The sequence below is a fragment of the Macaca nemestrina genome, chromosome 3, assembly GCF_043159975.1.
Source record: "Macaca nemestrina isolate mMacNem1 chromosome 3, mMacNem.hap1, whole genome shotgun sequence".
Taxonomy (NCBI): domain Eukaryota; kingdom Metazoa; phylum Chordata; class Mammalia; order Primates; family Cercopithecidae; genus Macaca; species Macaca nemestrina.
Window position 1 is genome coordinate 134987243 of NC_092127.1, and position 15883 is coordinate 135003125.

The following is a 15883-nucleotide window of genomic DNA, read 5'->3' on the forward strand; positions in this document are numbered from 1 at the left end:
TTTTTAAATGTCATCTGATTACAAAATTACATAAGAGGCATAAGGAAATTCTCATGATCTGGCTGTTTTTAACACTCGAATAATATAGAGAAATAACTAAAAGGATATACTAAATTAGCAATTTGAATCTGTCAAGATGGGCTAAATTCTTATTAGGAAATACTTAATAATTCTAAATAATTTCTTATTTATTAAGAAAGTAATTTTACAACTTTCAGTGAAAAGGAAAGTAACTTTTCTGAAGTAAAAGCAAAATCAACAAAAAGAACAGCTAATAATACAGAGAGCTTATCAGCTTCCAGACACTGCATTAAACACTTTACCTATACTAATTCAAGTAATCCTTGAAATAACTTTAGAGATATTAACTCCATTTTACAAGCGCAAAAGCTCAACATATATTAAAGAGCTCAGAATCCTATAGCGGACAGACGTTCTCATTGCCCAGAGAAGTTAAGTAACGTGCCTGAGATCACACAATTAGTACACAAGCAAGGGATAAAAATGAGCAGTCTGACTTCAGAGTCATAGCTATACCCATTTTGCTGTACTTCCACAGACCTGCAGGCCGCAACACTGTCATTATGCATAGGATGTGGTTTTAAAATCATCAATAGTAATTCTCAACCTTTGAGTTTAACAATATAGTGTGGAAACATATTGAGAAAGAGAATGTAAAATTTGCAGCTTCTTTTCATAATCTTCCTTATGTAAATTTTAAGCAAATGAGGAGTCAGAGTTTAAATTTAATATAAATAGGATTTATTGATGAACAGTATGAGAATATTCCACAAAATATTGAGAAGAAATAAAGAGGAGCTAGAGAAGAAAAATGAAACAAGAAAAGAAATCAAAGGTGAAATGTACAACCAGTGTTTTGGATTGCAAGAAAAGCAGTAAGCATAAACATTCTAAATGATGTATTTGACACTGCATAATGCAAACCAAAGTACATCTACAAAAAAAAACTGAGTATCTTTTCATCATGTGAGCCAACCTATTGGACCATGGGTAGATTTTCTGTGAGGTGTTCAGGGTTGAGCCTAGAGTCTTTATTAAATTACCTGAAAGAAGGGGTGAACAGAACATTAATTCAATTTTCAGATGACCTGATGTTGGAAGAGTTTGTCAATGATGTGAGGGAGGAAAAGGTAAAATCAAATCAAGTATTCCTTTCCTTGAAATGAAAATTCCTTCCAGGTTTGTTCCCGGACAGGACAAATTCTCCCAGGACATTTCGCTGGCAGGACAATCTGACCTGCTTTGTCTGACTAGCTGATGAACAGCTTTGTCTGTCTGGCTTCAACAAAGCAATACTCATTTTTTGTTCAGATGGGTGGATTAGGTCTTGAAAGGCTGGATAGCTTAGCAGTGGAGAGCATGAGCTCTGCGTTAGACTGCCTGGATTCAATCTTAGTTGTGTGATGCTGGGCATGTTATTTGTCTCTGTGCCTCAGTTTCCTCCCCTGTAAACTGGGATAATTACAGTATTATCCTCATAGGATTGTTGAAAGGAATAAATGAGTTCATATATGTTCAGTACTTGATGCTTGGCCCTTGCAAGTACAAAAAAATAGCTATAATTATTGCTATTATTCATATAGAAGCAAATAAACACCACATATATACAAAATTTTTTTAAAAAGAGACTTTTGGTTAACTGAAAGTAAACAAGTACTGACAAGATAGCCTAAATGATTCTGGCTAGATATAAAAGAATTCTGAAATGGACTGAGAAAAATACTACTCTGTCCACAACTATCTCTTACGTAGGTAAACGTTCCAAATTCATACCGGGTTGGATTCTCAGCCCCATACTCAATACTCCTTTTCCTCAGAATACAGAGGTGTCTTCCAATCTGCCAACTCTTCCCTCATCTCCAATCTCATATTAATAATAACTACTGTTTATTGATACTCTTATCAAATATTTATTGAACAGTTGCTATGTGCCCAAATGTTCTAGGGGTGGAGAATGGAATAGTCAATATCTTTGACTCTCTGCTCTTATGAAGCATATATTCTATTGGGTAAAACAGCCTATAGGCATGAAAAAAATGAATGCAAAAAGACATGCAGGCAATGTCATTTGAAATGGGAATAGGTGTAATGAAGAAAACAAATATATGAGTGACAAGATAGAGGAGGACAAGAGGAGGTGAAGATTGGTTACTATTTGGGATTGGGTAGTCAGGAAAGGGAGAACCATGGACAGGAAGGAATAATTGTGTGACTTTTTAGGGAAAAAACAATCTAGGCAAAGGGAAGAGCAAGTGCAAAAGCTCAACATATATTAGAGAGCTCAGAATCCTATAGAGGACAGACATTCTCATTGCTACTTTATAAAGAGACTGAGACCCAGAGAGGACACGCAGTGTTTTCCTCAAATGATTAGCAAAGCTCTCAAGTCTATATGATATCAGTGCCTGTTCTCTTTTCGCAAATACCTTGCTCTATGCTGTGTTTTGTTGTTGTTGTTGCTGTTTTGTCATGGTGGAAGCACTGAGTCTCTAGACAGTCACTCCAAAAATCCCCTCCATGCCCCTTGTTTAATTGCTTCCTCCCTAGGGATAGTAATATTCTCAACTTTCTTTCATGAAAAAAAAAAAAAAAAGAAAAAAAAACCTATCTATAATGTTCTGTGGGATGTGGTACTGTTTACCATGATATTCTTCGATGACACTATTCTGTTTCTTTAGCATGATTAGCTCTACTTTCTTTGCCTAACCTTTACATGTCAGTGTTGCTCAAGGTTTGTTTGTTTGTTTTTTGACTGTTCTCTTGATACCTGTTTCCCCTGCAATATTCTCTTCATTGCTCTTTCTTCAACCAATACCTATAGGCTGATAAATTCAAAACTTTGCTTTTTTGTTTTGTTTTGCTTTGTTTGTTTGTTTCTTTTGAGATGGAATTTCACTCTTTTTGCCCAGGTTGGAGTACAATGGCGTCATCTCGGCTCACTGCAACCTCTGCCTCCTGGGTTCAAGCAATTCTCCTGCCCCAGCCTCCTGAGTAGCTAGGATTACAGGTGCACATCACCACACCTGGCTAATTTTTGTATTTTTGGTAGCGATGGGGTTTCACCATGTTGGCCAGGTTGGTCTCGAACTCCTGACCTCAGGTAATCCGCCCACCTTGGCCTCCCAAAGTGCTGGGATTGCAGGCATGAGCCACCATGCCTGGCCCCAAACTTTTATATATCTAACAGTGATTCATCTCTCTCATGCGTGAGGGCCATCGGGTCAACTCTAGTAACAGGACTATCTATTTAGAAGTATACCTGGATACCTGATAGCACACCCATCTTGTCTCTAAAACCTGTTCTTCTCTTCTAAAAATTTTATCCCAATTACAGACTAAATCATCCTTGGTTCCTTCTTCTTCTTCAAGTATTAGAGTCATTCTACTACCAAGTACTGCAGACAGACATCTCTTAAACCTGTCCAACTCCACACCCAGCAGCTTAGTAACCATCCAGCTCATGCAGACTGTTGCAATAACTGGTTAAAACTTTTGTAAATATTTTGTATGTAGGTGATTTGGGAACATTTTAGTAGCTCTCCAGAAAGGAAGATTGTAAGGGTCGATGGTTGTTTTCAATAAACATGAGTCTTTCCTTTTATGTGAATTATGTTTTACTTCATTTAAGTATCAAAGGAGCTTTGGAAAGCCCAAGAATAGGTAGTCAGCTGTGAGGCCCTACAGACTCTTGTGTCCTTTGTAACAGTGGACACATACCAAAAGCCCAGGTAGAATTGTTTACCTTTCCTCAAGATTGAGAAAGATGGGTTAGCACAGGACGCTATAAACTTTTTCTGTGTTTTACAACCTGGGAAAATATAAAGGCTGGAACAAAGTAAGGAAGGATAAGGTCAGTCTGATATCTGTAACCTAAGAAACAAGGATGTGTGAATTTCAGGAAGGGAATTTGAGGCTGCAAAAGCAAATGGGGGAAAGGAAGAAGAAACTGAGATGTTTCAGTAAAAATCTAAGGGACCTCTTAATCGGCAATACTGTGCGGATGTTGTGTTATGTTAAGGTAGCATGTGATGTGGGGACTTACTTCTAGAGTGATAGATTCAGGATATTCCTGGGAAGGTGAGTATGTTTTTATAAAAGGCAGCTGAAGCGACTTGTGCTTGCTGCAATCTGTCTCTGTGATCTGGTATGTTCAGTCCACATCGGGGAAATTAAGACAGTTTGTTGAGGGAGGGAAGTATAGTGTACATAACAAGGAGTATGGACCTAGATAGACATTATGAACTTAGAAACTATATGTCTGTGTTCACAGCATAGTGTCTAACAGAGTCTCTCTCCTCCAAATAATTCTAATAATGCATCTCTTTCTAAAACACGGACTGATCAAGTCACTAATCTTCTTAAAAACCCTTTATGACTCTTCTTTGACAAGATGAAATTCAAACTACTTAGTATGGCACTTATTATTTTCTAAAGTTAGCCCCAGCTTCTCTTTCCAGTCTCCTCATCTGCCATCTCCCCTAAATAGGTTTTAATTTTACCATGCAGCCAATCTAGAGTGGCTCCAAAGACTCCATGAACTAATACTTTTAGTATCTTGTTACAAGCTGTTCCCCATCTTCCAAGAACCTCTCTCCCCTTTTTCTAGCAGGAAAATGCCAATTGAGTTGGAAAAGTCCAACTCAAATGACATGTCCTCTCATGAAGATTTCAATGGCCACTGGCATTATTTGCCAAACCATATCGTCTCTTTTTCAATTCATGTTTACATAGTACTTTGCAAATGAATCTCTTGAAGATTAATATATTTTATAGATCTCTATCACATTGTATTATCATTTGTTGATTGGTTAATTTTACCTGCTACAATTAGCTCCTTGTAGAAAGGAGCTATGTTTTATTAATTTTTGTCTCCTAATAATTTAGTAGGACCTTGCCTATGGTAGGTTATATGTGCTAGGTGAATAAATGCCTAGAGGACTGATTTGAATTCAAATGTAAGAAATGGATTATTGATAATGACTCAGAACAGAAAACTGCTACATGATATGCTAAGGTTGCATGAATATGTATACTTTCCAGGTAAATCTGCATTGCACTCACATTCAATGTTTTCAGAAAAAGTTAAAAAATCAAAAGTAGTGTATTTATATAACCATAGTTAAGTAACCAGTAACCACATATATTTGCTGCTAACTCTTGAATAAGTCCATTAATACTTTTTAAGGGCCAGGGTACTTCTGTGGAGTTTATATTTTCTTTACAAATATTGGTTAGGGAAGCTTGCCCTGTTCAGATAACACATTTATGCTGGTTCACTGTCCATCGTAAATAGCTAATTTCAATATACAAAGAAATTGATGAATTCACTCAATAATTTATAATTTCTTAGAAGTCCAAGACTGTTTCTTTGTACTGGGAGGCACTCTTTTAAATGAACTGCTTTCTTATCATTTAATAAATCCTGAGATTAAGGCATAAATTCTATTATTTACAGGACTCTAAAAATGTTAATAGGTACATTAGACCCAGGAGACCATTTCATAGATCTTAGCAAATAAAAAAAGATACCTTTAACCTGTCACAGACAGCAGAGTGTTGCTGATGGAAAATATCTGGCACATTGAAAGAAAACAACCTACCCTCTTAACCATAAAAATCTGCCTCATCATCCTGTTAGAATCTTACACAAGATTGCTAGCTGGTTTGATTCAATCAGGTAACTAACTGAATTCTCATTTCAAAGACTTGAGTTGTATGACAAGACACAGAAACAGATAAAGGAATCAGAGTTTTATCTAGCAAGAGATACATAAAATGACTCAACTTTGTAATGAGAGGCAGTGAAGTTTGGGGAGGAAGAGCTTCAGGCTCAGAAGGCAGATATAGATCTGGGCTCAGGTCCTGACTCTGCCATATTAGCTGTCTGACCCTGGGAACATCACCTAACTTCTTTCAGCTTCAATCTCTTTATTTGTAAACTGGGACTAAGGCCGAACGCATCCTAGAGTTGGAAAGTATTAAATAATTTATGTAAAGTATTTATCTGAGTTTCAGGCACAAAGAACTAAAATGTTAGTAGTAGTATCCTTCACTGTTAACATTAAATCTTTATTTTGAATCTAGATGCAAAACTAGATGATTTCAAGTACCTTCAAAGATTTCATCACTAACCTTAATTCTCCACAATCTATTTTCTTCATTGACCAACTCATCCACATAAACGGAACCATTAACAAACAGAATGTTCAAGCCAAAAAAAGTATAAATTATGGTAGATTCATCTCTTTCCCTCAGCCCATGGATTCAATAACAAATCCTACTGATTTTACCATAAACCACCTATTATTACTGCAGTCCTCATTGTCTAATAAACCATCTTCTCTTGTCTAGACATTTATACTCACTTTCCAGTTAGGTCTGTCTTCACTGTCCGTAGGCCTCTCCAATTTTTCTTTACAAGACCGAGAGAAGCAGGAACCGACCCTCAAAGGCTTTTATTTTGTACTTAATACTGCATTCAAGCTCCTCCCATGACCTGAAAGATGCTTGCCTTCTTCTCCTAGCTCTGCCTGACTCCTACACACTAAACTTGAGCCACGATGACCTTCTTTTAGTTACTAAAACACATGCCCTTATTAAATGGCTGGATCTTTTACATTAAGTCTCAATTTAATAATCAGTTCCTGAAAGAAGGTTTTCTTAATCAAAATGTCTATGTATAACCTCTATCACCCATTTGCTGCTCTGTTATTCTCTTTCCCAGCAAACTGTCAGTTCCTTGCATAGTTTTTATGTAATCTATGATGTAATTATTTGATTTCTCCACCAGTCTATAATCTCGCTGAGATCAAGAAATAAGCTTATTTTGTGTTAACCACCATATACCTGGTATATAGCATTAAAATATTTATTAAAAGGCTGAATCAATCAAAATTTTATTGCATGTCTACCACACGGCAGACACTTTTTGATATAATTATGAGGCTTAATAATATACAGTAACTGTACTCAAGGAACAATCAACCTATTAGAGAACTGCTCCTGTTGAGGTTTGGGTTGATAATTATGGACCATGTCAGGAAATTAAAACTTTAAAAACTCTACTCTCTTGAAGCTTGGTGAAGGATTCAGGCAAGCTCCAAGGGGGTCAACAATTTTTTATCATGCTTATTGGAATATTCCCAATACCTAAAATAGGCCTTGCACATGGCAGACGATGCGTCAATATTTATAGCATGAAACATGCCCCAGAGCTGAGAACCACTTTCCCAGCAAATCAACCATGTTACAAGATAGCAAAACTATAAACATTTCTTAATATAACAAGATATGATATGGAATCCTAAGAAAGGCTTAACATATATGACAAATCTCTTATTTGAAACATTAAAACATTGGATATGTTCATATCCATGTGTTTCTTCTTCATATAGGAAGCTTGGTGAAATGTCAAGATCTACAAAATAGAAAGAGGTTAAACAAAAGCAGATGGAAGACATCTGATTATTCTCTCCACGGCTTCATAAAGGTGTGGGGATGAGTTAGAGGGTCTCCTTCCTTTCTTGGGAAGTTATATTGAAATCATCTAGGGCCTGCTCAAACTTGTTCACTTGACCCTCAAGCCTCCAGAGAAAAGTGTTAACATAGTGAGCTACCTTTCCTGTATCCAAATATTTGCATGGCAACAGCTACAGAATTTTACCTCATTCACACGCACAGTCATCACTGTCATTAGGAAATACGGCCCTGAAATAGATTAAATATATTTGTATCCAAAAGGTGAACAACTTGCATGGCTAATTTAAAACAGCAGATAAACCAAAGAAATTTAACATTACTGCTGACATATAATAGTAAATAATGTGTTTTAAGTGTTCTCATTATGCTTAAATTATGATTGAGTTAAAATTAAAAATAACTTAAACATTCTAGGCCAGTTTCTCTTCCCAGTAACACTGTCTTTTTTTAATGATTAGCTTTACAACCTTATCATTACTTGAGACTGTTTTATGAACTGTAAATAATTTTTTAAAATTTAGCTAAATTTTATTAACATTTTAAAAGTCTCCATTTCCTCTGAAAAATTGTAATAATTTCCATCTTGCAATATAGTGGGAAAGAATATATGATACACAATAATTGATAATTTATTTCTTAAACACTGCTCCCATTATATCGTTGCATTTGCCATCTATTTCCTCTTGTTTTGAGTCCAAAATTTCTGACTCCCTCCCAAGACTGTTCCTGATCTACCTCTACATTATTTATATACATTTGTTCTTCTTTCATTAAATATACATTTAACACTTAATACACGAGCTCTTTTCAATAAAAGCATGACACAATAAATATAACATTCTCTTTAAAAGGGAGTCCCGTTTAAATTAAGGTGATAACTCTGAAGCAAATTACTTGGACCTAAAAGTATTCCCTTAATTCAGGAACTACCATCTGGGTTCTGATATGGAAATGAAATTGACAACCAGGTAAAGGGAAGAGCACATCTGCTGAGTAGTCAACCAAGGCAAAGTTGACAAACAATTTTAAAGGACAGCAAGATCTTTTCTCTACCATAGGGATACCTTTCATCCTAATCAATGCAGAAAGATAGAACTGTTTTTGCTGTTAGCTTTCTTCTACAGTTTCTCTCCAGGACCCTATCTGATATTTCATCTAAGTCTCTATGTCTATGTAGGCCTCAAGCCTGGTGAGTCATAATTTTAAATGACCATGAGAAATCATAAAGCATGGCCAGCACAGGAGATAGTTATTTGAACATTGTTAGAAAAAAACTGAATGTTCCTGGTCTTGAATTTCCATGAGTTAGCTTCATTAGGGTATCATTGTCGGTTTCTCTTTCTGCTTCTCATTCTCATTTGATGATGAATTACAGGAAAAGGAAAGAGCCCGCTCAGGTCAGTATTTTGGGTCTGACAGGCTACAACAAGGCAGTGAGTATGGAGGAGAGGGAAGACTTCAGTCTTCTGTCTGTCTTGGCTAAAGTTGTCCACCTGACACCAGAGGGAAAACCTGAAATTATCCAGTTGGAGAGTGATGGGAGTTGGGAATAAGACTAATTTAGAACAAGGTTTCTAAATCTCAGCACTGTTGACATTTTGGGCCAGATAATTAAAAATTCTACACTGTGTAGGGCTGTCTGTTGCGCTGTAGGATGCTGAGCAGCATCCGAGGCCTCTCTCACTATTAGCAGTAGCATTCTCCTCCACCCCCGCCCCAACCACCAGTGATAACAATAAAAAAAAAAGTCTACAGACATGGCCAAATGTCCCTGGGAACTGACATGGACACAAATGTATCTTCAGTTGAGAACCTGATTTAGAATAATGAAAACCTTGTGACTATATACTTAAGTATATGCAACTGTATGTGCAATTCAGTTCTCATTATTAATAAAACTATTTCATTCTTCATCTGTGTGATTTCCATGTCTTTCAGTTGGTCATGAAGTTGGAGAGGGAAGGGGACAAGTGTTATTCTCACCTCTCCAAATCTCTTACCAATACTAATTACTTAAAATGCAATTAATATATTAAGTTTAAAAAAATTATTTTCTCTCACATAGCTCCATTCTCTGATACTCTATTTATTTTAGAATAATTTGTATTTGAGACAGAATCTTAGCCTATTATCCATTTTTTTAATAGATTTAAGAACAAAAGTCTTCTTGACTGTTTTTAAAACATAAAATGCATCACTTTGTTATTTCTTTGACACTCTCAAAATCATACTTACTACTTACTGTCTGGTGAATATACTGTAGCCATTCCTACATAGAAACCCTTCACATTTTCACATGTCCTTCAAAAAACACAAGGCGAACAAAAAACAACAAAAATAGGAAAAGAAATCTCTAAAAGCAGTTTAACTCCTAACTTCTTGATGAATTACATAACTAATAAACTTGTTGAATCTTTCAAGTTTATATAATGATGAAAACTAAGTCCCAGAAAGAGACATGATTTGTCTAAGGTCACAAAGCCAACTAGTAGTATGACTAAAACTAAAGCCTTACCCTCCTAAATTCCAATTCAATAATTTTATCATTTAATGATTGGATAACTATGGTCACATCTCCATTTTCTAAAGTGTTACAGCATTTATGATATACTGCCTATAATATGACTTAATAATAGCATAACTTTTATTGTTTAGGTTCTTTTTCCTTCTAATTTTCCCATGTATTTATTTTTTCTCCTCTAATAGTTATAAGTTCTATGAGGACAAGAAACATATCAAAATTTCTGTTGCATTACTCCAAAAGCCTTCTTATTAGGCACATTTGCGGGCCAAATAAGTCTGTACTGATTGTCTTCCAGATACTAGAAAAAAGTAGCCCAGGGACATAATGAATGACATAAGAATAACATCTCCATAGGAATTTTGAAATTTTAGATCACTTACAAAGTAAAATTTGGTATAGAGAACTAAAATATGATTTTCTATTTGTGCATCTGTACATGGCACTGTAAATAAAGGATGACTTGTATTTACTCACTTCATCCTCTCAACATCCCTATTATTTTTCTCAATATGCCGATAAAGAGACAGAAGCAGGACAGAGAGTCCAAGAAGCATGCCAAAGTTACACAACTAGCAAAAAGTTAATAGTCAAAAGGTTAATATGAAAAGTTCATTGTCAAGAGTTGAAAACATTCATGTGATTCACAAATGATGATCGTCTATACACATCTATTGCCAAGGCTAGTAATTTGTTTTCTGTGTGTTGTTTGGTCTTCATAACAGAAATTAGTGCCAAGAACAAATAAACATGTGTTTGAATTTCTGTACTCATTTTCTTTTTCACAGAGACATGGTATAAGTGTAATTTTATAAATTGCTATCTCAATAGACCAAAATATTATTAACAGATATTAGCATAAATAAAATCATGTTTCATGAAATTAATAATTTTTCTCCTTCACTACAGTTGCTTGAAATCTAATCTTAAGCATGGGGGAAAGAGGTAAACTATAGATATCCAAGAAATTATATTAAATATCAAAAGTTGTGCGAGGGGGAGGGTGTATTGAGAGATAGGGAAAGAAAACAGAGCATAGGCTTAGGTAATAAATTTGCAAGATCGATATAATATGTATTATTGGCATGAGGTAAAATATACAGAGTACATCAACATCTCAATTATCTTTTACAAGTAGGTGGTTTACATGTTATTATTTCTCCTCAATTGTTCTCTGCCAATTTAAAAAGAAAGAACACAGGTTTCAGGATATTGACAAAATTTCTTCTGAATCTGATTAAGGTTCATAAAGGAGAAATAAAGATAAATTTAAAGAGACCATTAGTGGTTGCTGTGCAGCACTGTGCCAATAGTTGTATGCTTTGTATTAATAAATACATTACCTTCGGTCTTATAATGTTGAAAAAAATCACATTTGTTCAAAAGCTGTAACAACAAGAATCCACAGAGTTACCAGGCATAAATCATTCTACATCATCCTGTGAAGCAGAGTGATTCTAGAAAGAACTATTTCATCCTTCATGGGCCACATCAAAGCAGATGGACAAAGTCCTGTGAGTTTTGATTATCCCCAGAACAAAATAAAAATTACAATTCATGGTTTAATTCCATCTCATTATGGCTTTTTAAATTTATTATTCCCCCTTGACAACAATGGAAAACTACTTGATCAACCAAAAGAAACTTTTGCTTCATGCTTCCTTTATTTTAACGTTCTTGTATTTTAAATATGTAGATCAATAATTTAAATTTAATGCCATCATGTACATATTTTGGATGCAGGGCACAGTCATGGAAGTTCTCACACAGATTGCCAAATGGTACCAACAAATAAGAGAAGTGAATTAAAAGATCAAAAAGCTTTAAAAAGGAGTCACTACTCACAATGTTCATCAGGGTCAGGAGGTAGTTTTGGACGTGCTCTTTGCCATGGAAACGGACCACAGAGTCATCCACTCCCAGCAGTACCTCGATGTTGTAATCATTTTCTCCCGCGTGTCTACGGCGTCTCATTGTTTCATTCAGTTGCTGGTGGATGTTGCCATAAACAGTACCTAGATCATCAAGGCCTTCCAGGTCTGACTCTATTAAGAAACAAAAGGAATCAGGAATTTCAGTTTCCCCAATTGGCCTTCCAATAACTTCTTAGAAGAAAAGAATTTTCTCAGGGGCCTATCAGTATCATTCATAATCACTGAGATGCTACTTTTCAGTTTATTCCTTAAATAATATGCATATGCATATGACCAGACAGACCTGCTACAAATTCAACATAGAACAGCAACACTGAGGGTAAAATCATATTATTATACAGGGAGCGGTGCCATTATGGCAGACTGACTATTCTGTAGGGATAGAAGTGGTTCAGTTTTTCTCCCAGCAAAGAGCCAAGGCAGTGGGGGTGTAGAATACAGGCTGGCTATGTAGTTATTAAATAAATTGACATTACAAATAAAAATAACTCCAGTATGTTTACAATGATTAAGTTACTATAACCATGGAGTATAGAATTTGTGTCACATAAATTTAAATTGCTCCTCTTTCCAGTAACCTTAATTTAAAAATCAAATTATAGCGTGGCAACACAGCAGCATCTAGTAATATGATTATCAGTCACTACGTAATGCTTTATTTCTTCTGAGTATGGTTTCCTAGTGAATGCTGCTAGTGAAGAAGTGGATATACAGGGTACATACTATAAACATATGTGTGTGTGTGTGTGTATGTGTGTGTGGATAAGATAGTATATAATATACAGGGTACATATTATATACATATGCCGATAAAATATACATTATATGTGTATGCAGGGATACACAGGAAAACTTTAGTGCTCCACATTTGTACTGGCCATCATTTGGATGGCCAGAATAATTTCTTATTTAATGCAGTTCAAGAAACTTACATTTTTTTAGTTTCCAAATGAACATTTCGCACGCACATGCACACACATATACATACACACATGCCTATATACATGGAAAGAAAAACTGAGAGAGACATCATCAGGTTTTAATGACCTCAGTTATCTGTTTTCAGATGACTGTATTTTTTGAGAAAAAAGTTTTAGTGAATTAAAAAATAAAATCTATCATTTGGATTAAAATTAGAGATTATTCAAAACTGCTGGCACATAAAAACAAAAAGTATATTCATCTCCATTTCAAGTATATAAAACTTGGAAAGGATTTTATTTTATAAACTGCCTTGATGTCTAAAACAACCACATATCTAAAAACAAGTTTGACAGAACCAGCTCTGACTCATGCTTTATATGATGGTTTATTTCTTGCGGCACTGGGGCTTGCTAGTCATTTGAGTCAGCATCTAACATTAATAAATAGGTATTCTCCTCTCCGCCTTTGTGGCTTTAATAAAATTAAGACAGGGGAAAAATAGGTGTCTCTTGGCCAGGAAGATTGATGACCAAGCCCTAGCCACAAAGGATTAGAAGTAGTGAAAGTACAGATCCTACTCACACTCTTTCTACCTTTAAAAAATATACAGAAACACCAACACCCTCCCTTACAAGTAGGGGGACATGCTCTGAATGTGACTACTCAGGTTTAAAAGCTCTACTTTAATTCACTTTGACCTAAGCCCAACTGATAGCTCATTAGCTGGGAAAATTCTCCTCACCAAGGAATTACATTGGTTCCACAATACATAAATAACTCTCACCATCATCCACATCAAACAGAAAGCTTTCCTCAAAAGTTTTCAAGAGCTGCAAACCCTCACTGAGGTCAAGAGACGACTACACCTGCAAATAGCTTTACTATTCAACCTCAAGTCTTTTTCACACACTTGAGAATGTGAAAGGTTGTGATAACTAGTGTACAAATATAGGAAATTCAGACATGAGCTCTCAATTCTAAAAATGGCTCTTTTTGGCAGAACGCTCAGAGAAAACGTCCAATGGAAATATAACAGCAATGTTATTATATCATGAAGCCTGATGTGTGAATGAAGTAGGCTGAATACTTATTTCAGAAAGGCAGTTCATTCTGCTTTAACACACCTTTGGTTTGGCCTTTGCAAGTCTCTTTAAATAGGTAGTTTTCTGGTAAGGAAACAGAATCTCTCTTTTTATTGCATAAGAAACCTGGGAAAGAAGAAGGAAGCCTTTGAAAATCAAGAATAATTTGTCCCTACTTTCCCCCATGCTGGGCAGTGTTCTTTCCATGTTTCCTAAAATGCACAATATCAAATATTTCAAAGAAAGACAGTAGGATAGCTTCTGGCATTTTTTACTTATACTCATCATTATAATTACAGACAGCTCTGAGGCTGTGAAATATCTTCATTCATAATGAATTTGTCTTAGTAAAACTGCAAAATTATGGCAAAGCTATGACAATAATAGCAACTGACATAGTTGACTCCATCTTGCTTCTAACCTCCAAGCTGTTCTTGGTTATTTCTGGGCATAGGTCAAACTAACTGAGAGGAATATAGTTTGTAGTTTAACCTTAAAGCAAGGATGACCATAGCCCTTCCCACAACTAAACTGCCTTTGTAAAACTAATGAAAGGCCACTAGGTTAGGATTATGAATGAGGTATGAATTCTTTTAAGATACAGGCGTAATAAAATGATAAACTGCTATTGTTCCAGAGGTCACAAGATTGGAAACTTCCCCAATTACTTCTTTGTTTTGTTTTGTTTTGTTTTAGACAGAGTCTCGTTCTGTCACCGAGGCTGGAGTGCAGTGGTGTGATATCGGCTCACTGCAACCTCTGTCTCCCCAGTTCAAGTGATTCTTGTGCCTCAACCTCCCAAGTAGCTGGAATTATAGGCACACACCACCATGCCCAACTAATTTTTTTTTTTTTTTTTTTTTTTTGGTATTTTTAGTAGAGACAGGGTTTCACGCATTGGTCAGGCTGGTCTCAAACTCCTGACATCAGCGATCTGCCTGCCTCAGCCTCCCAAACTGCTGGGATTACAGGTGTAAGCCACCACACCTGGCCCCAATTACTTCTATAGATAGCACCACCATTGTGGAACCTAAGACTGATCTTTTGAGGTATTTTTCAGCCTGTGCATTCTGGCAACCTACTGACCCCACCCAAATGCATGACTCATGACTCAGCTGGTACTGTGGCCCCCACCAAGAGGTGGACTCAGCATATGAGGACCATTTTCCAAAACCTATTGAAGTGGCATTGTTGTCTGTGTAAAGACCCGAGGTTTGTCATCTTGCACCAAGGAAATTCAGTATGCGGACACACACAAGAAGTGGGTTTAGGAACAAACATTTAATAGGCAAAAGAAAGAAAAAGGAGAACAGCTCTCTCTCCTGTGAGAGAGAAGAGCACCCAAATGGGGTTTCCAGCCCCCAGCAGAGTACACTGGATTTTATAGACAGGCTGGAGGTAGTAATGTCTGATTTACATAGGGCCCACAGATTAGGTGGACCAGGTGTGACAGTTACATAGCATGCGGGGAAGCTGGCCGTCCCATCCTAATCTTATTATTCAAATGGGCTTTCCACTTGGCCAGTGCCATGTTCTCTCCTCCTTACCGTACATGTGGCTGGCAAAGAGAAGGGAAGATGGAGCTGCCATGTTGGACATGCCTATCCCCCAGGTACCCCCTTTCATATTGGCACAACTGCCAGCGTTCACCTAGCAAGTTTCTAGCTTGCCTTTCTATGTCTGCAGCTCGATTTTACAGGCTGCTCTTTGTTAGAAAAAAAAAAAATGATTTTGGGCTACTTTTCATTAAAAGAAAAATGTTACCAAGAACTTCCCTACCCTCACTATCCACCTAAATAATTTCTTCTTTACTCCTATATCACTATGATTGTGTCTCCAAACAATCAGCAGCACCCATTCCTTAGTCCCCTGCCTACCAAAATATCTTTGAAAAACCCTAACCGCTGAGCCTTTAGGGAGAA

The 15883-nt window shown here is 36.3% G+C and overlaps 1 protein-coding gene across 3 annotated transcripts in view; it reads right to left on the bottom strand.

Annotated features, from left to right (window-relative positions):
• The window catches only part of LOC105477317 (ADAM metallopeptidase with thrombospondin type 1 motif 3), a 281319-nt gene that overhangs the window by 45826 nt on the left and 219610 nt on the right, over window positions 1-15883 (bottom strand). For 2 of the 3 annotated variants that reach the window (XM_011733777.2, XM_071093494.1), the window contains exons 5-6: window positions 14004-14087; window positions 11867-12066 (exon numbers count right to left, since the gene is read on the bottom strand). In XM_011733777.2, coding sequence (XP_011732079.1) covers window positions 11867-12066; window positions 14004-14087 — 284 coding nt within the window. The remainder of the gene's footprint in view (window positions 1-11866; window positions 12067-14003; window positions 14088-15883) is intronic. The other variant, XM_011733778.2, reaches the window with a different exon arrangement.